The 23359-nt window shown below is 41.9% G+C and overlaps 1 protein-coding gene across 1 annotated transcript in view; it reads left to right on the top strand.

The window, feature by feature from the left end:
* Positions 1 to 2467, top strand: part of TXNDC16 (thioredoxin domain containing 16) — a 62041-nt gene extending 59574 nt beyond the window's left edge. The window contains exon 21 of the mRNA XM_087728447.1: positions 968 to 2467. Within this exon, the coding sequence (XP_087584573.1) occupies positions 968 to 1257 (290 nt within the window). The 3' untranslated portion in view covers positions 1258 to 2467. The remainder of the gene's footprint in view (positions 1 to 967) is intronic.
* The last annotated feature ends 20892 nt before the right edge of the window (positions 2468 to 23359 follow it).

The following is a 23359-nucleotide window of genomic DNA, read 5'->3' as shown; positions in this document are numbered from 1 at the left end:
AGTGTTACATACTGAGGCATGCCATCACTGCCTGGGTTGCTTCATTCTGGACCAGCTGAAACTTCTGAATGGTCTTCACATATTTCATCATTTGGACATTATAATGACTATGAAGGTAAACACCTGTGCTAGTTACTAGCTGGCTGCTATGCAGTCTCAGAGCTTTCATATATGGCTTGCAGACTTCCTCAAAGCAAATTCAGTTTTTTGAAAAGTAAATTCTGATACAAAGAAGTGCAGAACTCTTAGGTTTAGGTTTATTAGATTTATATGCCGCCCTTCTCCCAAGGACTCAGGGCGGCATATAACATTAAAAGAAACACATAATACAAAAGTTAAAAAAAATTAAATAGAATATACCAAACAAACCCAATTAGAATTGACAATAACATTTTTTTTTAAAAAAATTCGAATTAAAATTTACAGTGATCAATAATTTATTTTGTTTTGTTCAGGCCAGGCTGGCTTGCTGGAAAAGCCAACTTTTTAGGGCGCGTCGGAAGGACCTGAGGTCGGGGATTATACGAAGCTCCGGGGGCAGCTCATTCCAGAGGGAAGGCGCTCCCACAGAAAAGGCTCTCCCCCTGGGGGTCGCTAGCCGACACTGGCCGACGGCACCCTGAGGAGGCCAACTCTGTGGGATCGCACTGGACGTTGGGAGGCTACCGGTGGCAGTAGGTGGTCTCGCAGGTACCCTGGGCCTAAGCCATGGAGCGCTTTAAAGGTCATAATTAGTACCTTGAATCGCACCCGGAAGACAACTCTTCATATTGTTTAGATTGACCCATCAGTTATAATTGGAGGCTAATCTTTAACAACCTAGATTATGAAATGTGAATTTCAGAAATGATAGCTGCCTAGGGAATTGTGGGAATCAAAAGTCCACGTATCTATGGTATGCCCAAGTTGGGGGAATCTGCATTAGGGAACCTGATACTTGGTTGATGTGTGCTTTTCCTCTTCTTAGCTACCTTGTCTGAGAAAGAGTGGAAGCCACGCCTACCTGCCTACAACTTCCTGAGTATGATGGAGCCCACACTGCCTGAATTTACCATTTATACTCAAGAAAGTATAAGTATCCGTCAGGAGGAGATCCTAGGAGAAAAAAAGGCAGAAGCCGCAGTGACAAAGAAGCCCACAAAAGACTCCACCATGGAGGAACTGAAGCCAAAGAAGCCAACTGGAAGGGCCTTACGAAGGACAGCTCCACACCTAGGAGCAAAGGAGAAGCAGGCTAAGCACCATTCAGAGTTATAAAGTAATGTCAGATCTCTGGATAGTTTTGGAAGTAGAGGATGGGACAATGCAGAGGCCTAGAGACGGTGGTTAACATTTCATGAAAAATGACAGATGTGTGATGGCACAGTTGTTAGAATGCAGTATTGTTGGCTAACTCTGCTCTCAGGCAGGAGTTTGATCCCGACTGGCTCGAGGTAGACTCAGCCTTACATTCTTCTGAGGTCAGTAAAATGATCCTGATTGTTGCAGGCAATGTGCCGACTCTGTAAACCGCTCAGAGTGCTGTAAAGCACTATGGAGCGGTATATAAGTCTAAGTGCTACTGCGATTGCTAAAGTTGGTGAGATATGTATAGATGTAACAGGACAATTTTCATACAGAAGGAGGCCTCCTAATGCTTGTATGATTCTAAAACAACCAAAATGCATTGTCTCAACTTTTCTTTAGCATTTTTCTGATGTATGCATTTTCTTTGGGAAGGAAAAGTATTGAAGGTGTTGAAAAAAAAGCAAGAAGGGGTAACAAACAGAGAAAGATATCATCTGAATTACACTTAAGCGAGGCAGGGTGATTGCACATGGATGCACATGCCCACACATCTGGAAGCAGTTTTTTTAATCCCGAAAGTTTAGGGCTAATCTGGACATGAAGATGAGAAATATGTTATTACAGAACCTCTGCTGTTTATTTTAAAAGGGTCAATACGTACAGGAAGACAACTTCCACCACAAACACCTAAAATGTGACAAACAAAGCTGCATCAGAGCACTGTTTGGGAGAGTGGAATCCCATTGTAACACCACAGAGGCCAGAACAATAGAACAAAAACACTTACACAAAGTTTTTTGAGAGAAATGGACACTCACAAAACTTCCATCTGAAGATGTCGGCATACAAACAATACAAACACCCATACAACAACCACAAGAAGAACAACAACGACCAGACGAATCACGATTCCCTATGTACAAAACATTTCAGAAATGACAGCAAGATTACTACATCAACATGATCTTGCAGTAGCCCACAAACCCACCTCAACTATCAGATGGACCCTGTCAAAACCAAAAGGGCAGATAGAAGCAAACCAAAGATCAAGCATCATATATCAAATCCAGTGCAGCAAGTGTGAAAAGAACTATGTTGTCCAAACAGGAAACTGTTTGATTATATTCATCTACTTTCCATGTATTTTGGTTGCTGAAAACAAATAAAATACTGGAAAAACTCCTAGACGTCATGATTTGCCACAGCGTGCAAAATTGTCTTCAAATTTATCATTTTTTTTTTAAATGGTATTTTTTTATATTATGAGTTTTTAACCAAATTTAAAGTCCAAACTACTATTAATTAATTCACATAGGTGCATTTAAGATATAAAATGCCCAAAAAACCTTAAAGGGTTTGTCCGAGTTATGTAAAAAAAATGTAGCACTGTAAATCTGATAGTCAGCAATATATACATAAGCTAAGCAAGTTTTAAGTCTGTGCTTCTAATGGTTAATCTTTCCTGAAGAATCCAGTGGGAGGAAGACACAGGGCAGATAGCAGCATCTCTGATCAGTGCAGGGGGCGTGGCCAGCACTGTGACATCTCGTGTACAGACACAGAGCTGCTCTCTCCTGCATGCCACACTTGTGCACAAATCATCATCAGGTTCTTTGTTCTAGGCTGTTCACACTTTTTCATCGCAATTCATGTTAGCTCGTCATTCTTCAACCGTTATGTTATGGCTCCACGAAAGTGTATTAATTCGCCATCTTGGAACACATGGCCCCCTGCTATCCAAAAAGGTGATTCGCACCGAAATTCAAAGGGCGCTTCAATCCGGGGCTTGAAAAGTGGCTTGTGCTGCAAAGAGCTGCTGCGCCCCTTGTTGCCGGTGGGATTAGCCTTCTGGAAGCAGTGGCTCGTAAATAAGCTCTGTTCTAGGCTCCTGCTGTGATCTGGTGAGGCTTGCGGAGGCTCAGCATTGCAGAGCGGCTGGCGGTCCTTGCTGAGTGACCCAGGTCACCCTTAGTGACCTAGGCTGTGTGCCGCCCCTGGGGGCTAATGGCAACCGCCCCTAGCCCTGTGAGTCTTCAGATACTCACTCAGGCAGTTGATGGTAGTATTTGCGCTTTTACAAGATCAAGATCAAAGGCCAGAGAGGGCATAAAACCAGGGACTTTCAGTATCTCAGCTCTTTCTTCTCTTCTTCTCCACCAACATTGAAGCGTGTGATCACCTTTTCTGTTCAGGACTCAAGCCATGTGGTTCTGTCCACCATTAAAACCTTCTTTCCAAGCAGCCTCCGTGTGTCTCCAGTATCTTTTTCCCCACTTGGAGCTGAACCCAGGAGGACATTTCTTCCAACAGGGGGCACTCTTTTTGTGGCGGGCGCTCTTTTTGCCGTGGGCGCTCTTTTTGTGCATCCATCAGTGTTACTGGCAAGGAGTGGGGCAAGAGGCACGTCGCTGCGCTCTTCTTGACATAGCCTCTCTTTTTGTGGAGGGTGCGCTTTCTTCCGCGGCCTGTCTTTTTGACGCAGCCGCTCTTTTTGCCCAGCCATCAGTGTTATCGTTAGGTACGGTAATGGCATATGGGGTGCGTGGGGCATGTTCTCCCCACTCCAACCTCGCCTCCTTACCTTGTGTTTGCACGGAAAGCAACTAGAGAAAATGGCAGGGACTGGCTGTGCATGCGCTTAAGTAGGTTGGGGGGGGCTAATTTTCAAGGGGGGGGTATTTTAGCGCATGCGCTGAAAAGCCTGATTGGGCTTAGTATCAGGACGTGTCTTATTTTCAGGGAAACACGGTAGTTGTTCTGATGTGCAGTGCCTTATAGTGTCATTTTGAGGGTAGAAGTTCAAACTGTTTATGTCCAGGATGCGAAGGTCTGTAGATATTTTCACATTCCTCTTTTTGACTCGTGCAGTATACAGGTCCTCAACGGAGGGCAGATTGGTAGCAATTGTTTTTTCTGCAGTTCTAATTATCCGTTGAAATCTGTGTTTGACTTGATTGGTTGCGGTGCCAAACCAAACAGTTATAGAGGTGCAAATGACAGACTCAATAATTCCTCTGTAGAACTGTATATGCAGCTCCTTGGGGAGCCTGAGCTTTCTGAGTTGGCACAGGAAGAACATTTTTTATGATTTATTTGATGTTAGTATCCATTTTAAGTCTTGAGATATAACAGAACCTAGAAACTTGAAGGTATCTTCTGTTGCTACTGTCTTGTCTAGTATTGTGAGTGGTGGTAGTGTAGGAGGGCTTCTCCTAAAATCTGCTATCATTTCTACATTTATTCTAATATACTTTACTTATAAAATAATAAAGAGAGGATAAAAGTCAAATAAAAATTTGGTTGACTAGTCTTGATTTATTTTAGACTGTTGTGTGAACATAGGCATATCCCTACCCAGGTTTCAAGCAAAAACAGTTCAGAGAAGAGCAACAAAGATGTTTAGGGGACTGGAGGCTAAAACATATGAAGAACGGTTGCAGGAACTGGGTATATCTAGTTTGATGCAAAGAAGGACTAGGGGAGACATGATAGCAGTGTTCCAATATCTCAGAGGCTGCCACAAAGAAGAGGGAGTCAAGCTATTCTCCAAGGCACCCGAGGGTAGAACAAGAAGCAATGGGTGTAAGCTAATCAAGGAGAGAAGCAACTTAGAACTGAGGAGAAATTTCCTGACAGTTAGAACAATTAATCAGTGGAACAGCTTGCCTACTAAAGTTGTGAATGCCCCAACACTGGAAGTTTTTAAAGAAGATGTTGGGTATCCATTTGTCAGAAGTGGTGTAGGGTTTCCTGCCTAAACATGGGGTTGGACTAGAAGACCTCCAAGGCACCTTCCAACCAGTGATGGGTTCCGGATCCTGTTGCAACCGGTACGGTTCTCCACATGAACACGCGCCCACACGCGCAGCGCATGCATGCATCTTACCATCCAGCGACACCTCCGTGAACCTCCACGAGCCTCCGTCACACTCCAGCTGCTCAGCGGAGCATCGCACAGGAGCTATAGGCGTCATGCGTGGAAGCGCCGAACGGTTTAAAGATAGGTAAGGAGGGCGGGCCCTCTGGAGCATCGTACCAGAATGGTACCCGGTGCTCCGGGAAGGCTCCAGTATGCCCGTACCAGGGCGCACCGTCTGCAACCCACCACTGCTTCCAACCTTTAATTCTAACTCCTATTCAAAATATTTCCCAATGTGCCTCGGAATTATGACAGCCCCCCCAATTCAACCCTGTACGAAGGCAAAGCATGTGCCACACTGCTGAGTTACAGGAACTTGTATTTCTGGTAGTAAATTATAATGAAGACCAATATTACCAAGGATGCCTTGGAGAAAAGAACGTAGTCCCTGCCAGTCAGAAAAGTTCCACTTTGAGTACATTGTGGTGTCAAGGGCCTCTTATGATATTTATATTGTTTGTCTGTTACATCATTGCCCTGCCTTATAAATGTGATTCATCTGGCAAAAAGGAGGCCAATTCACATTCAGGCCAATAGTGTTTTTGACAGTTTTAATGGAGTTGTGTCATCCAGCCTGGCTGAAGGCCTGGCACATAAAATATAAAATATGAGTACTTTTTATGTTTGGAAAGATGAATCTTAAAAGCATTTACAAGCTTTTGGGGAACAATAGAAAATATATGGGCATGTCGTGCATCTTCTTAACTGACTGACTGAGGTTTTAATCCTTAAAATTTAAGAGCCCAGAACACTTGATCATAAACTTCAAATTCATTTCCCAACTTGATAGCTCCCCCATGTGTTGGATTTCAAATCCCCTAATCCCTAGCCAGCAAAGTGAGAAAACAGCTTTTAATAGACATCTGCGCTTATTTTAATTCATGTTATGAACTACCAGACTCAACAGTGCACATTCTAAAAAGTTATGCACAAGAGAAAAGTTTCCTATCCTTCATCTCCCTGCTTTCTAAGCAAACTCAGGGGTGAGATACTTCTGAATGACATAAGATGCGATGGAACTACAGGAGGAAGGAATGAAAAATACATAGTATTTTTTAGAGTAGAAGATGCTCCAGATTATAAGACCCACCTAGCTTTTTGGGGGAGGAAAACAAGAAAAAAATATCTACCTCTGCCTCCCAGCATCCATCTGGCCCACTTGCCACCACCCATTTGCCATGGCCTGTTTGGCAGCAACACCGCTTCTTTGCCATTGCTGTCGCGGTCCATTTTAGAACAGCTGATTGGCACTGCACCAACCCCCCTCCACCACCCTGCCGTAATATTCGCTGTATAAGACGCACTGAAATTTTCACCCATTTTTAGTGGGGGGGGGGGGGAAGGCATCTTATACTCTGAAAAATACGGTACCTTCAATGAATGTGTTTGAGTTAACAGAAATGTACAGCAACGGGTATAATGTGTTTTTGGGAGGTCAGTCATTACTAATCCATGGAATGCATTAAAAGAGAAATCCAACCAGTTGACAGATTTTAAAATGCTATTAAGAGTTGGATCTCATTATATTTAAATGGGAGACCACGCAAAAATGTCAGAGCTAAAGACTACCCAGGGAGTTAAAAAAAATAAAATCTTAAAAGAAGGAAATGGCAACCATTTTCTTTGTATTGCCAGGGAAACTACATCGTTGTGATCATGAGATCATTGGAAGCTGAACCTGACTCAGAAGACTTTAACATATGATCAAAATTTGAACTGTATTGGTGAAATATGTTGTTTATATTAATTTGTAATATTAAAAATGTGTTTAAATTCTGTTTTCTTCTTTTTGCAAATTACAGAATGGAAAGGTTACAAACCTTAACAGGTTCTTCTAGACCAGGAGTTTCAAATTCATGTTGTCACATTGTCGTCACATGACACATTGTCAGAGTTTGTTGCATAAATTCAAATCCAGAAGCACACACAGATAACGGATGCAGCAGGATTCATTAACTTCTTTATATACCTAAGAATAGATGAATAAATGTACAATACCAACAGGTGGCTCCTCCATGTAAACACAAGGCAGGAGAGGTACAGGCAAACACAAGCAGTTAGTTTCATTTCAGCAGACAAGCCCAGACAGACTGCTTAAGTTTCTGTTTCAATTCTCTGCACAGACTCAGATCTATCTAAGCTCCCATTGGCTGGCTGAGTTGCTATGTCTATTCATTGGCTGACCTTGTTACCATGTCTCTCCCAGTCATGAATATTCTAACACGTAGTGGGACTTTCCCCCCCCCTTTGCTAAACAGGGCGTGGGTGTGACCAGCGTGTGATGCATCCAGCCCATGGGCCAGGAGTTTGACAACCCTGCTCTAGACTAAGAGTCCTTGATACAGATCCTATGTATAGTATAGCCTTTATTATCATTGTACATCATGTATACAACAAAATTGGTTTGGTATGGGTACAATATGTCCACAGATATCGTGTTTTGGACCTGGCCATCTATTTCTACCCTGTTTAAAATTAAAATTTTAAATCAAGTGTTTTAACTGTGTTTAATCAAGTGTCCTGAAGCAAACCACTGACTTTTCAAATCACATTTCCCTGAATGCCATTGGACTCTTCGTTGGCCTTGAGATATTCTCAATAAAAAAGGTGAGTGGCTGAAGTGTAGGACTTCAGTGGATAATATAGCAATAGCACTAAGACTTATGAAGTGCTTCACGGTGCTTTACAGCCCTCTCTGAGCAGTTTACAGAGTCAGCCTATTGCCCCAACAATCTGGGTCCTCATTTTACCCACCTCGGAAGGATGGAAGGCTTAGTCAACCTTGAACCTGGTGAGATTTGAACTGCTGACAGTCAGCAGAGTTCGCCTGCAACACTGCATTTTAACCACTGCGCCACCATGGCTCTTATGCCCGCTTGTTCCCCCAAAAGACAAAGATAAGGTAGAGGGTGATACTTCCCCGAAGGTGGCACAGAGCAGCCTCATCAGTTTGTATTCTAACGCAGTGTTTCTCAACCTTGGCGACTTTAAGTCCTGTGGACTTCAACTCCCAGAATCCCCCAGCCAGCAGAGCTGGCTGGGGAATTCTGGGAGTTGAAGTCCACAGGACTTAAAGTCGCCAAGGTTGAGAAACACTGTTCTAACGGATGTTGTATCACAATAAAGCTTCTATTGTAAAAGAAGCAGCCGAGGAGGCCCTCTGCTGGTGGTGGGGAAAGGACCTGCCAGTTCTTCAAGGAATTACCAAAGTGACATTGACATTGCTGGATACGGATTCAGATATTATTCTGAAAGGATTCCTGGGAACAATGGGTTGTGCAACAAGTGGAACAGATGCCTGGGCAGGCTAGGGCTGCCACCACCTCATAATTCATCACAAGAAGAAAGGATGTGAGAGCTTCTTGGAACATAGGAGATTTGAGTTAGATTAAAAGCACAGGAAGCACTTCTTAACGTAAGCATCTAGTTAAACATAGGAATTAGATGAGCTTTTTCTTCAGCGGCTTCTGCTCTGTGGAACATCCTCCCTTCAGAGATTAAGATAAAGATAAAGGTTCCCCTTGCACATATGTGCTAGTCATTTCCAACTCTAGGGGGCGGTGCTCATCTCTGTTTCAAAGGTGAAGAGTCAGCACTGTCTGAAGATGTCTCCATGGTCATGTGGCCGGCATGACTAAACATTGAAGGCACACAGAACACTGTTACCTTCCCACCAAAGGTGGTCCCTATTTTTCTACGTGCTTTTGAACTGCTAAATTGGCAGAAGTTGTAATACAATGAGATCCTAAGTCAGTAGATTATCATGGAAGTAAAATACCTTGCAAGGAAAACATGCTTGACTGATCCTGATGTAAAATCGAACAAAACACTAAGGTGGGTAGATCAAAACATGCAATGAGATGGATGGAGGGTGTTAATGGAAATCCTCTTAGTGTGGTTTAATGTAAGTCTGAGACTTATTTAAAAAGAACAATCATTATGTCAGGAATATGAACCATTTAGCAACTCTAGAAATATGAGTAAGAAGAAACTCAAAGCTCTGAAGTTTGGGGAATTAGCAAAATACTTAACAGATTTTGGATGGAAGCAGAGATTATTCCTGTGTATCTTGCATAGGATTCTTTCTATACATCACAGCTATTAAACTGAAGAAGATCTTCCGGTATTGATCCTTATTTATGCCAATGAGTGACAGGCAAAAAACTTTTCTAAAATCTTTTACTGCTGGTGCTGGGAAACAATCATGTAGTAATTAGAAAGTGTGTTTGACAAAAGCCTGGGGAATCTCCAAAATCTTATATATAGCTGGAGGTGGTTGATAGGGTAAGAAGATGATCTTATCCCTCTGCCATCTGTCACCATGGTTCTAGTTTTTATATAGTTTTTTTTTCCGCTGAGAGGGGTGGAATATAAGTTTAATTAATAAGTAAAAGGCAGTTGCACGATGATTGAGCAGGGACTCAGCAAAAATGAGGATCTTAAATACCAATTAGGTATTTTAGTCCTGTTTTAGTTATTCAATTTCTATAGCTGTCCAACTCAACTACTGTATTTTTCAGATTATAAGACACACTGGAGTATAAGATGCACCAAGATTTTGAAGAGGGAAATTAGAAAAAAAGTTTTTGCATTCTGCAGACCTCCCCAAAAGAGCCTATTTTTTTTTTAAAAAGGGCATGCATAGCCTTTAGGAGGTGTGTAGAGTGCTCTTGGGGGCTGGGGACCCCCAAAATCAAGCAAAAAATGGCATATTTTTTGTCAAAAAAAGAGCATGCATAGCCTTTAGGAGGCTTATAGGAACTGGGGGGGAGGGCAAAAACCAGCATAAAAATGGCCCATTTTTCACTCATTTCTGCTGTCCCCAGCCCCCAGGAGCACTCTGGAAGCCTCCTAAAGGCTCTGCACTGCCATTTTTGTAAAGGGCTCGGGGTTTCGGGAGGCCAAAAATGCTGTATTTAGTGTATAAGACATGCCCAGATTTTCACCCTGTTTTTTAAGGGGAAAACGGTGCGTCTTATACTCTGAAAAATAAGGTAAGTAACCTGGGTGGCTTACCATTCTAAAATTATAAAACAATTAAACAATTTTAAAAACACACTAAAACAATCAAGACACCCACAAAATAAATAAACAAAGCATTATTTCAGAAGCAACATAAATTATTTTAATTATGCCAGGAGCAGTAGATATAAACTATTCTGAGCATTTCAAGGGCCAGATAGGACTGAATCAAGAAATCTTAATAGAGGTGCAGATGGCTGCTAAACCACCTCAGCATTCAAACAGTCCTATAAAAAGGAAAGCCTACAGTATGTGCTCTTTGCCTCATTAATGCAATTTCTATTAGTACAGCAGATGGACTCTAGATGCACGAACTGCTGAAAAAGACAAACAAAAACCGGGATGCGCTGCCAAGATGGAAGAATGCCTCAAATGTAAGAAAATGGGTCATTTGGTAGCTATCTGTTATGCTTGACCGATGAGAGTAGTTGCAAAACATGTTGATACCAATGAGCATTTCACTTCGAAACCAAGTACATGTTTGGATGATCTGTCAAATTCTGGGAAGCATTTGTAAACTAATGGCTATAAAAGTCTTCTAAAATTAATACAGGAGTTGATATAATGATTAATTCAGAATTTGTCCTCAGGAGCTTTCGGGGCATGTCCCATCCTCAACAAATTACCCCTAGTAGGCCATAGCACTAAAATGTCCTACCACATACCCTAGTAAGCCATAGTAGTAATATGTACATGATCAGATTACTTTAAAACCACTAACCAGTACAGAGAATAGAAATAGAAAAGTAAGGGCTATACCAGGGGTAGTCAACCTTTTTATACCTACCGCCCACTTTTGTATGTCTGTTAGTAGTAAAATTTTCTAACCGCCCACCGGTTCCACAGTAATGGTGATTTATAAAGTAGGGAAGTCAATTAAATTTTGAAAAGGAAAGTGCTTCAGTATTGGACAAAACGCCCACCATGAAAGCTGGAATGCCCACAAGTGAGTGGTAGGGACCAGGTTGACTACCACTGGGCTATACGGTCAGAAAAATGTTCTTTTGAACTGTTGGAAGAAATGTCCTTCTGGGTTCGGCTCCAAGTGTGGAAAAGGACACTGGAGACATGGAGGCTGCTTGGAAAGATGGTTTTAATGGTGGACAGGACCACATGGCTTGAGTCCTGAACAGAAAAGGTGATCACATGCTTCAATGTTGGTGGAGAAGAGAAGGGAAAGCAAGGGAGGAAGAGAAACTGAGTCCCTGATTTTATGCCCTCTCTGGCCTTTGATCTTGAGCTTGTATTCTGATTAGTTGTCAGACTCCCATGGGGCCTTGCAGGGGCAACTCTCTAGCCTGTGTTTTGAATCCAGGTTTGGTTGAGTTCTCAGATGCCATGTGGGTGAAGGGCCAATATTATCATGCCTTAATCCAATAAACCAACTAAACCAAACCAAACCAAACCATCACTCTGGAGCTGAAGGGGAGAACTTTTATTATGTAAAGTGGACTAGCTCAGGCTTTAATGGCTCATTGACAAAGGGGGATGGGCAGGAAGCTGCAGGCAGCTATTCTGTCTTTTAAAACATGTTTCTTTCTTTTCACATCCAGAGAAATATTCTGCCCTTTCAATATTTCCTAGGATATTTCATTTTTTCCTGGGAGAGGGCTGGGTTACAGAACCAAGACAGCATCTGTTCCATCGTGAACTCTGCCTAGAAGAACTGTGGAGATTCTCAATCGGGTGAAATCCACCCAGTTCAACCAAACCAGTAGGGATGATTGTTCTTGATTCTGTGAACTGGTATTAAAAAAAAAACCTTCCAAAGATTGTGCAGCTCAACAGTTGAGCCACGTGATCGTTGGAAGCTATTTTTAAAAAGCTTTTTAAAGCATCTTTTTCTCTGACGGTTCGCCCGAACCACACGTGCCACAGGTTCGTCATCACAGATGTAAGGCAACAGAAGAAGCTGTTTCATCCAGACTACCAAAATGGTGTAAGTCATGCTGGTCCCCATAGTGAGAGCAAAAGTGATAAGGATGGGCTAATGGGGGAGGGAATTAAACCAATCATTGCAGCAAAAAAATCCTGTGGCATCATTTGCCAATGCACAGACCGGATTTTAACGAAGTGATGAAAAAAGATACACTCTCCAGAATATAAATCATACTCTTCCTTGTGGGTGTTTTGACTTTTCTTTTTGCTGCTACTGACTGGATTTTGGCAAATACAGTCAGATCTCAAATGACCCAGATTGTTGGGGCCAATATGCTGACTCTCTAAACCGCTTAGAGAGGGTTGTAAAGCACCGTGAAGCGGTATATAAGTCTAAGTGCTATTGTTATTTAGGTAGCTTAACAGAATAACAGAAAAAGAGCTAGAAGTGACCTGGGGGGGGGATGTCTTCAAGTCCAGCCCACTGCTCAAGCAGGAGACCCTAAGCCATTTCAGACATATCTGAGTTTTTCAGATGCACATGAGTTTTTATTCCTTCCCATCACTGTCTACCTCCTTGTTTGATTGGTTGTTTTGGGGTTTATGCTTGGGACTAAGTCCTAAAGATTGGTCATTTCCCCCTCCCCCCGGTTTTATTTCAAACCCTTCGGATAAGCTGAGCCAGTTGTTTTCTGAATACATTCTTCCCAGTTCTTGTAAGGTGGAGCCTGTCCCTTGCCAGAAGCTGTTCTTATAGATAATTCAGACTGTGGTCTTGAATGATGGTTGTGTGCAGGCCTAGATGAGGCTTAACAAGGCAGGACCTTCTCCTGATTTGAACCCAGGGCACCATTGTGCTGAGAGTGGGGAGATGGGTGTGGGGAGATCAGGCTTCTCCTTACTTCTGGGTTGAGATTAGGGTGGAAATCAGGCTTCTGGGTTGCTGGTGCTCTCTGAGCTTGGTTGATTTCTTGTGGATGTTTTATTACCAAACTAGGTAACATCATCAGTGCTAGTTTGGTAATGAAACTAGTCCACAAGAAAAACAAGCTCAGGGAACACCAATAACCCCTCAATTCAACCCTGAGCTACAAATGTTCTCTTTTTTTTATCAATTACATGTTTTACAATGTTTAAGGCAATTAAGAATAAAGATGAACCACAATGGCTCTTGCTGTGTCAGAGATTTGGACAGTGTTCCTTCAAGTACTACGTTGCAAAGAAACATGAATGCAGGGTTATTGTTTCTGACTCTGGGATTCAATGATCTTTTTGGCTGATGTGGGAATAAAAGGCTGAACTAACAGATTTGACTCAATAGGTCTCTTTTCACATTCTAATGAGCCAGTTGTGACTTTTAAGAAGTATAGATAGCACACAGAAGAACAAATAAATTTTGTGAACTCTTTTTGGGAGGTCATTCCTGTAAATCGTATGTTTCCTGTTTTTCTGTTTGCTCCATTTTTGCCTATAATGCCTGCTCCATCATTTGTTGATAGGCAGGTTGCTACACAGGACAGCATGAATTTCCATAGTGTGTTGCATTAAACCTCTCATCATTTATTGCAAGGGAATGTCTAACTGATGGGAGGAAATGGAAAAACCAGAGAATGAAATTTACTTTGGTAAATGGTAAGAAATGGCTAACAGATACATATGGTCAATCTCATTTCTTGCAGGAATTTTGTTGATCCCACATAATCTTTGACAGGCATAGCAGACTCCATTTTTCTTCCTGATGGAAGAGCCACAGCAGTTGAAAATACACAAAGCTATTCCCAAGCGGGGAGATGTTCAGCCAAAACATACTGAAACATTTGAACATAGAGGCAGAAGCCAAGGTAGACATCTCAATACAATGTTCTCATAGTAATGAGACTCCTTTCAGTCAAAACGAAACTTTTCTATAGTTCCACAACCTACTTACTGAGGTTTTAATCTATGTCATCACCCAAGCCACAAGAAATCTATAACTCCTTAATTGTGAGCAAGAGGCATACTTCCAGATAAGCCCACAAGCTAAGCATAAAGTTATATGCAACATTTTTCAATTCAGGAAAATAGGTTCAGGTACCCATTCAGTCCATTTCATATATATTCACTGTATTCACTGTTAAAAAATATAATACTGCACATAAAAGCCAACACAGTTCTAGGCTGCATAAACAGAGGGATAGAATCAAGATCACGTGAAGTGTTAATACCACTTTATAAGGCCTTGGTAAGGCCACACTTGGAATACTGCATTCCGTTTTGGTCGCCACAATATAGAAAAGATATGGAGACTCTAGAAAGAGTGCAGAGAAGAGCAACAAAAATGATTAGGGGATTGGAGACTAAAACATATGAGGAACAGTTCAGGAACTGGGTGTCTAGTTTAATGAAAAGAAGACTAGGGGAGACATGATAGCAGTGTTTCAATATCTCAGGGGTTGCCACAAAGAAGAGGGAGTCATACTATTCTCCAAGGCACCTGAGGGTAGAACAAGAAGCAATGGTGGAAACTAATCAAGGAGAGAAGCAACTTAGAACTGAGGAAAAATTTCCTGACAGTTAGAACAATTAATCAGTAGAACAGCTTGCCTCCAGAAGTTGTGAATGCCCCAACACTGGAAGTCTTTAAGAAGATGTAGGTAGGGGGTTTGACTAGAAGACCTCCAAGGTCCCTTCCAACTCTGCTATTGTATTGTATTGTATATGGGATCTATATTATCCACACTGGCATGTCTATCTCATCCTTTTCTAATTTGTTCCTTGAAGATTTGTTGAGACCATATCTTAGAATCTCCAGCTTCCAGAACATACTCCGAGGACACAGGTAAAGAGAGAATATTTTATACAAGAGGGAACAAAGTGCAAAATGCAGCCCAGATCCATGTGTAATCTATGAACTCTCTTGTTCAGATAGTGTCCAATTTGGGCACACGAAATTGAGTACGATTTATTTGACAAGAAGCACAAACTATAGGAGAAAGGCAGGCAGAGCTTGGGTGGTGGAGTTAAGCACATCATTAGTTTAGAACCCATTGCATTCCCACAAATGCTCCAAGTTCAATCTCTCCTGAATTCCATTGATCCTTATCGGATACCAATTTAATGTTGACCTTATTTGATCAGTTTCTTGTGTATAAATCTTGAATAAATCAATGCTGCAACCTTACAAATGGTACTGATTTTTTCCTCCTGACACAATCCTTGTAAAGCATGTCCTAAAATAGGCTTCATGTAGCTTAACTTCCAACTCCTTGCTTTCAAAATGGGGGGAGGATGAGAAAATCCTAGCCACAACTATGTTCGTGAAAGAGTCATGTTGCTTTTCTTCATTGCTCCCCCTTTGCACCCTCAACCACTCCTGACACTAACCTGGCTTTCCAAGTAATCTTGTGAACAGCAAGTCAATTCCTAGATGAAATAAAGATGACAGATTTGGGTATCTTCTCTTCATCTGAGACAGATCACTTTTAAGTTTATTTAAATCCTAGTCATTCAACATTCCACTCAACATTCGTGGAGATAATTTCATTAGCAGGAAAATGGCCCTGGAGCTCGCGTGCTGGAGAAATTGCTTAAACCACATGGGCAGGAGTCTGCAGGAGTAGTAAAAATCAAGAGGGTAGCTGCAACATTGCAATCAGAAATCTGGTTGTTTTTTTATGTGCATTGTAAAATTTTGATCACACTTCCTTTTTTTTTTTACTACAACCTGAAGATAGCCTGCACACTGTTAACAGTTGTCCAGTTTTCTGCAGCTTAGGGAGCTTAGGAAGAGGGAGCTGAGAGGTCAAGAGATGGTACTCAGTCTACTCTAGACAAAGGGCCAAGCTCATTGCCTCTAGATTTGAATCTGAAGATTACAACGACCACTGAAGTGATTGAGTCTAACTCTATACTCAGTGCAGGAATCCAGACTGAAGGATTCTTGACAGGTGTCTTCCTAGCCTCTACTTAAACAGTCCATTGTTTAAGAGTTTAAACAATGTGGTGCATTTTGGATACAGAGGGAGGCAGCGAAGCTTGGAAAGTTTGGTTGACAGGAAGAAAGTTAAAATGCTTCCTCTTAGCTGTTCCCAAAGTATATCAATAGTTATGCAATTAATTAATTCTGGCAAGAGTCCATCTAGGATGAGTGAAGAACAATAAAGGAAACTACTCAGAAATAACTGTTCCTTGTCTTGGGGCCTGATATAAGTACACCACTTCTCTGAAGAATTGCTTCCATAGTCAAGCTGTTTTTGTTTTAAGGATATTATTTTATCCTTAACTTAAACATTCTAATCAGATGTTCCTAAGCATTTGCAACTCTTCACTCTTAGGACTACTTGGCTTTCAGTAGCTGATGATCGGAAATAGAGACATTTTATTATTTGCTTATTGGAAACCATAAATTTGTATTTTGAAAGAATAATCAGTTCTCAAGCTGTGCCAACGAAAGGCTCCCTTAGTTTCCCATTGGTGCCATATTTAAAACATGATTTACAACCAAGTGGGGAGATAAATAGGAGACACTACTTTTTCAATATTCTCCTGAAATACCACTAATGTTAAAAACATATGGCACCTTAAAATTTATTTGATGATCAACCTGCAAAATTATACGTTCTTGGAAAAGATATATCACCTGCAAGCCAACTCTAAGAATGCATCAGAATAAATTTCCTGCATCTTAATTGTTTATAAATAAATTACTAATAGATATAGTCTTGATGATAATCATCAACCCAGTTCTGGAAAAATCAAATTTATGATAATTTGCCAGGAACATGGTGTACCCATTTGAAAAAAATAAATGGCAAATACGGCTTCTATCAATCTTTTGTGGTAAAACAGGAAAAGAAAGAGAAACCACAAGAAATATTAGCACTCTACTTTTATTGATGTAGACATTAATAACAGAATCTTGAACAGCTGACAGAGTTTTTCATTTCCCCTTTTCTTTCCTTTTATACCCACAATAATCAAGAAAGGTCAACAAGTTTCTTTCTCACCCTCTCCCTCTGTTTATTTGCTAAGATGCTGTTTTTGTAATAGTTACCATGTTTTCCCCAAAATAAGACAGGGTCTTATTTTCTTTTGACCCCCGAAATAAGTGCTTGGTCTTATTTTCGGGGAGTTCTTATTACTTCTGAGGTGCAGGAAGTGGTGAGCGTGGTCACCTCATGGCTGCTGCTGTGTTGCAATATTTTCAGGGAGGGCTTATTTTGGGGGTAGGGCTTATTTTAGTGCATACTCTCAAAAGTCCAATTGGACTTATTATCCAGGGAGGTCTTATTTGGGGGGGAAATGGGGTACTGTAAAGCATAGTTTTTCTTGCCATGGCCTAACTCCTCTACATCTTCTATAAGAAACAGTCATAATACTTTGGACATGGAGATTCCAGAAGATAGAAGTGACACATCAGATCAGGAATGTCAAACCCATGGGTTGCTTAGATCTGGCCATCAAGGCCATCCTGGAAACAGTGAAAGTCTAGCCCATGGTGCCTCTGCAGAGAAAACCCACAGCCATCCCAGGCTCTAATTTCAGCTGCGATGGCTTCTTGCAGCCATCTGTCAGTGAAAACAAAGCTGGGTGTTCCCCTAACTCTGTTTTCCCTGGCAGAGGGCTGCAGGAGGTCATCATGGCTGAAAACGGGCACCCAAGATCCCATTTCCACTGACACAGCGCTCAGGCCATCACAGATGCCCCTGACACAAGTAATGTCATGCTAGCCACGCCCCCAGCCCTCGGAAGTCAAACACGACCCTTATGCAGCCCTCATTGAAAATGAATTTGACACCCCTGCATCAGACAATATCTTATGGAACTGCTTTTTCAGCAAAATAATTAAAGGGACAGGTAGTCCTAGACCCGTGATGGCGAACCTATGGCACGCATGCCACAGATGGCATGCAGAGCCATTTGTCAGGGCACACGAGACGTTGCCTTGTCAGCTGGCCGGCTGACTTTGGCCTTCTTTTGAGGCCGTTTTTTGCCCTCGGGAGTGTGGAAAACTGGCCCTACAGGCAAACTGGAAGTTCTTGGTTTGTCTGTAGGATCGTTTTTCACCCTCTGGAGCCTTCAGGAGGCTTCCCTGAAGGCTCCGGAGGGCAAAAAACGGCCCTACAGCCAAACCAGAAGTCACCATTCCCGAACCTCCGGGTTCCTCGTAGGTTCGTTTTTCGCCTTCTGGAGCCTTCAGGGAAGCTCCTGAGACCTTCGGAGGGCGTCCAGGGGTGGGGATATGGGTGGCTGTTTTTGCCCTTTTCAAGCTTCTAGAAAGCCTCTGGAGCCTGGGGACGATGAAAAAACCGTGGCAAAAATGGAAGGGATGTTTCCTGGTTGTGTGCGCATGCACACGCTCAGGACAGGTCACATGCATAGCATTATGGGTGTGACACACCAGCGCATGATGCCCCTGTGCTCCCCCCGCTTTTGCCCCGAGAGCCAAAAAAGGTTCACCATCACTGTCCTAGACTTACTACAGTTCATTTAATGAACATCCAAAGTTACAATGGCAATGAAAAAAGTGACATGACAGTTTTTCACACTTACAATCATTGCAGCATCCCCATGGTCACATGATCAAAATTCAGAATCTGGACAACTGACTCATATTTATGATGGTTGCAGTGTCCTGGGGTTGTGTGGTCAGCCTCTGCAACCTTTTGACAAGCAAATCAATGGGAAGCCAGGTTCACTTAACCATGTTACTAACTTAACATTGGAGTCATTCACAACTGTAGCCAGAAAGGTCAAAAACGGGGCAAAAATCATTTAACAAATGTCCCACTTAGCAACATAATGTATTGACTCAATTGAGATTGTATGTCGTGGGCTACCTCTATAGGAACCCTGATCCTTTATCTAACTTGCATATACTTGGATGTGAAACTTTGCAGTCTTTCACTCAGTTCCTGTGGGTTTCAGGTATTCACAGAAGGAATCAAAGATTAATTTCTAATGTAGCACCAGAGGAAAACTCTTGTTGCTTTATGCAGAAACGAAGTCAGGTTTCCCTAACTTTTGTGCCATTTACAGTCCCTGGACATTTGCTCCTGTAATCTTAAATTACAGGGCCATGGAAATCCAACATCTTCACAAGGCACAACATTCTTTATAGCTGATTTGGGATAATTTAAAAAAAAACACTATGAAAATGCAAGTTATAAATGTTGAAAATAAAATAAATTTCAGGCATTGCTTTCACTGAAAATGCTTTCATGTTCCAGAGAGGAGATGAGCTTCCAACTTTTTAAACTGACCTAATTGAACTCTCAGTGGGAAATGGAAAGATCTATTTCCTTCTTTTGTTGAAAGATCACATGAATAATGCTGATATACACAATATATACTAATTTCAGGCAACACATGGCTGAAACTTTCCCAAGACTGTATCCCTTTGCGGTTTTGATATTTTAACTCAAATATGGGTTATGTAAACTGGCAGAGGGAGGAGGCAGGGTTTGTGTATAAAAGCTCTGAGAAGCAGTGAATTTTTCGCAGCAGAACAGCTGCAGTTCCGCAAAACTTCTGCCTCCAGAAGTTGTGAATGCTCCAACACCGGAAGTTTTAAAGAAGATGTTGGATAACCATTTGTCTGAAGTGGTGTAGGGTTTCCTGCCTAAGCAGGGGGTTGGACTAGAAGACCTCCAAGGTCCCTTCCACCTCTGTTATTCTATTCTAAAAATGAAAGAAAGTTATGCTATTCTTTGCAAACTGTTGAACTGTTGTGTATATGTGTGACAGAAGGACAGACAGATGGACGGAAGGAAGGAAAGAAGGTACAAAGGAGGAGGATTTGATCACTATTTTGTCTTGTTATCTTGCCACAAAAGAGGTAGACTGAATGTAGAATGCAGTCCTCCTGTGTACTCACTTGTGTTGTGATCACATATTTTGTTCAACTTTCCCCAGGCCAATCTTCTTGTTCAGGGATTACTGGTTCAGCATTAGATTATAGAAGGCTTAATCGGCTACCTTGGGCCTGCAGCTAGCTCTCAGGAGAGAGATGGTTTTCATTTCTATTCATCAACTTCCAGAGTCCAGAGGTGGCACATGGCCAATGAGAAGAAAAGTCATTTCCTTCTTATTGCATTACTTTGCCCAAGCCCTCTGCAGCCTCTCATTAGCAGAACCTATTAATGGAATTAGGGCCAACCAGCTGTAAAAGGAAGTGAGGTTATGAGAGGCAGTAAGTAATACTTGGCAGAACTGACCTGGATACTTAGTGGGGACTTTGGAGGAATAAAGGGGATATTTGGTAAGGGTGTTATTGCAGGAAGTAGATCAATGTTTTTTAACCTTGACCCCTTTAAGATGTGTGAACTTCTTCTCTTAGAATTGCTGGCTGGGGAATTCTAGAAATCCACCATCTTAAAGAAGGGAAGCTTGAGAAGTAGTCATCATAGAGAACTTTTGACCCATCTGGCTCATAATTAAAAACTTAGGCAAGATGCCACAAGCCCACATTTCCTGGAGCTCTATTTGGAAAAGAAATGAGCAATTTGTCTGTTCTGAATGTAATAATTTAACAGAACAAAGGTGTTCATTATTAGGGAAAATGGGGCTAGGGTGATGTTGGATCTAGGTTTTGTGGGATCTTTGGCCACAATGTTCCCCTTCCAGTTTACTTGTATTTTCCCCTTGGAATGAGTCCATCTAGCTTTTGGTTATAACAAAGGCAGAGTTTTTCTCTGCATTTAAGCTTGCAAAGATTTATACAATTGGCTACTGTGAGAAGCAAAATGCAAGTGGGAAGCAAAATTTTGATATGATCTGGGAAAGTTTTTCTATTCTGATATTTTAGCAGCAACAATTGATTTTTGATTATGTGCCATCACATTGTTTTTATGTCTAACAATTTTTTTATTTTTTATTTAATTATTTTGGATTGCCAACATGATCGCCAACATCCGATGACAGATATGGCACAAGAAGAAGAACAAGTATTTCTCCAGAATGAACAATCCCTGACCTGGTCTTTCAGATCTTTCAATTGTGCATCCACTGTCATTGTCATTAGGTCCATCCATCCTGCTGCTGGTCAACCTCTTCTCTTTCTTTTCACCTTTCCCAGCATTAGATCCTTTTCTGGAGAGCTAGGTCTTCACATAATGTATCCGAAGTAAGTTAATGAGAGCTTGGTAATTTGTTTCTTGAGTGAGTTGATTGGTTCAATTATTCCTTTTTTTGTTTGTCCATGATATTCTTAGGAGTCTACTCCAACACCAAATTTCAAAAGTATCAATATTCTTCCTATCCTGCTTCTTCAAAATACAGGTCCTTATTTAACGACCACTTGTTCAGTGACCATTCAAACTTACAAGAACACTGAGCAAATGATATGGGTCCCTGTTGCTCAGAGATGGTATTCAGCACGTTCTGACCAGTTCTGGAGAACCATTAGCAGAAATTTTGAGTAGTTCAGAGAACCAGTAAATACCACCTCTGACTGGTCCCACCCCCATCTATTCTCTGCCTCCCGAGTCCCAGCTGATTGGAGGAAATGGGGATTTGCAGTAACCTTTCCTTGGAGTGGGGAGGGAATGGACATTTTACAGTATCCTACCCCTGCCATGCCTAGCAAGCCACGCCCACCAAGCTATGTCACGTCCACCAAGCCATGCCCACAGAACCACAGGTAGTAAAAAAAATTTGAATCCCACCACAGCTGCTGCTGGGTTCCTGCTGCCATATGATTGTGAACTGAGCACTTGGTGCCCGACGTACGTTTATGACATTGCAGCGAGCAATGGATGATTTTCGATGTTTCCTGCCAGCTTCCCAAAAGCCAATGGGGAAGTCAGCAGGAAGTCAAAAGTTGCAGTTATGTGAAGTCCTCGTGGTCCTCACTTAACAATGGCAACTGGGACTGCCAGAACTGTCATCGTTAAGCAGTGCAGTCATGTGACATCATGCTTAGAAATAATAGCCAATGCTAATATTTGTGACCACATGGCTTAGCAATGGCAATTCCAGTTCCAATTGTTGCTGTAAATAAGAACTGCCTATAGTAATAATTAAAAATGAAGGTTAGTATCCTTGAGTTCAGTTCAGTTTCTGCTGCTTCCATGCATACTTTTTATTTGCCTTATGGAAGTAGTTTGCTATCACCTATAGAAGGGGTTTTTTTTTGTTTTGTTTTTTACTTTTCATGCTAGGTAAGTGATGGCTAACCTTTTTTGGCTTCCGTTCCAAAAGCAGGGGGAGCACAGGGGATTTTTGCAGGGGCTTGTCACACCCATAATGTTATGTGCACGACCCTCCCCCTGCATGCATGCCCAAGCGACCAATAACCCCCCCTGCTTTTGGCATGGTTTTTTCGTTCTCCCCAGGCTCCAGAGGCTTTCTAGGAGTCTGAGGAGGGTGAAAACAGCCCCCCAGCTCCCGCGGAAGCCCTCTGGAGGTTTCAGGAGCTTCCCTGAAGCCTCTGGAGGGAAAACACAGACTTTCAGGGAACTTGGAAGTTCAGGAATGGTGACTTCCGGTTTGTCTGTAGGGCCGATTTTCGATCTCCTGAAGGCTCTGGAGGGCAGAGGGCGAAAGGCTCCGGAGGGCGAAAAATGGCCTCAAAAGATGGCTGAAGTCAGCTGGCCAGTGCGTGCATGCGCACTGGAGCTGACAGGGCAACGCCTCGCGTGCCCTAACAAATGGCTCTGTGTGCCACTTGTGGCATACATGCCATATGTTCGCCTTCACGGTGCTAGGCTATAGTCTTAGTATTTCCTAGAAATCTCCCATCCAACCATTAACCTGAGCCAAGCAGGTACATTCAGTGAAAAAAACAACCGATATTATTATTAGCATTTATCAGCCATTTATGGGTGATATGGGATTTGGGGCAACATAAGGGGCATGTGCCCAAGGATTCTCTGCAATTCTAATTTTTATTTAATCCCTTCAAAATTAAAAATTTCCTGAAATTTATTTCAAGAAATATTGGAGGCACATTTTAGATTTTACAGTGGGAATAGAATTTTGGCAAGGAAAAGTACCTGTGATGGAATAAGAAAAAAAGAAAGATTGTATGGATTGTGACTCAGAAAGGGTTAATTTTATTCAGTACTTTGTCTCACAAATAATACTATGTGCAGCTCCACTTTCTTATTGAAATAAGAGAATAAGAGAGCCAGTTTAGCGTGATGGTTAAGGTACTAGAATAGATTGTGGGCTCTAATTCTGTCCTAGGAACAAAGCCAGCTGAGTAACCTTCCACCAGCAATTCTCTCTCAGCCCCTGGCAATGGCAAACTATTTCCAAAATCTTGCCAAGAAA

The sequence above is a fragment of the Thamnophis sirtalis genome, unplaced genomic scaffold (assembly GCF_051295495.1).
Source record: "Thamnophis sirtalis isolate CommonGarterSnake01/CBP01778 unplaced genomic scaffold, rThaSir2_p1.2 scaffold_1, whole genome shotgun sequence".
Taxonomy (NCBI): Eukaryota; Metazoa; Chordata; class Lepidosauria; order Squamata; family Natricidae; genus Thamnophis; species Thamnophis sirtalis.
Note: the sequence above shows the minus strand (reverse complement) of the source record. Positions and strands in the feature narration are given on the sequence as shown.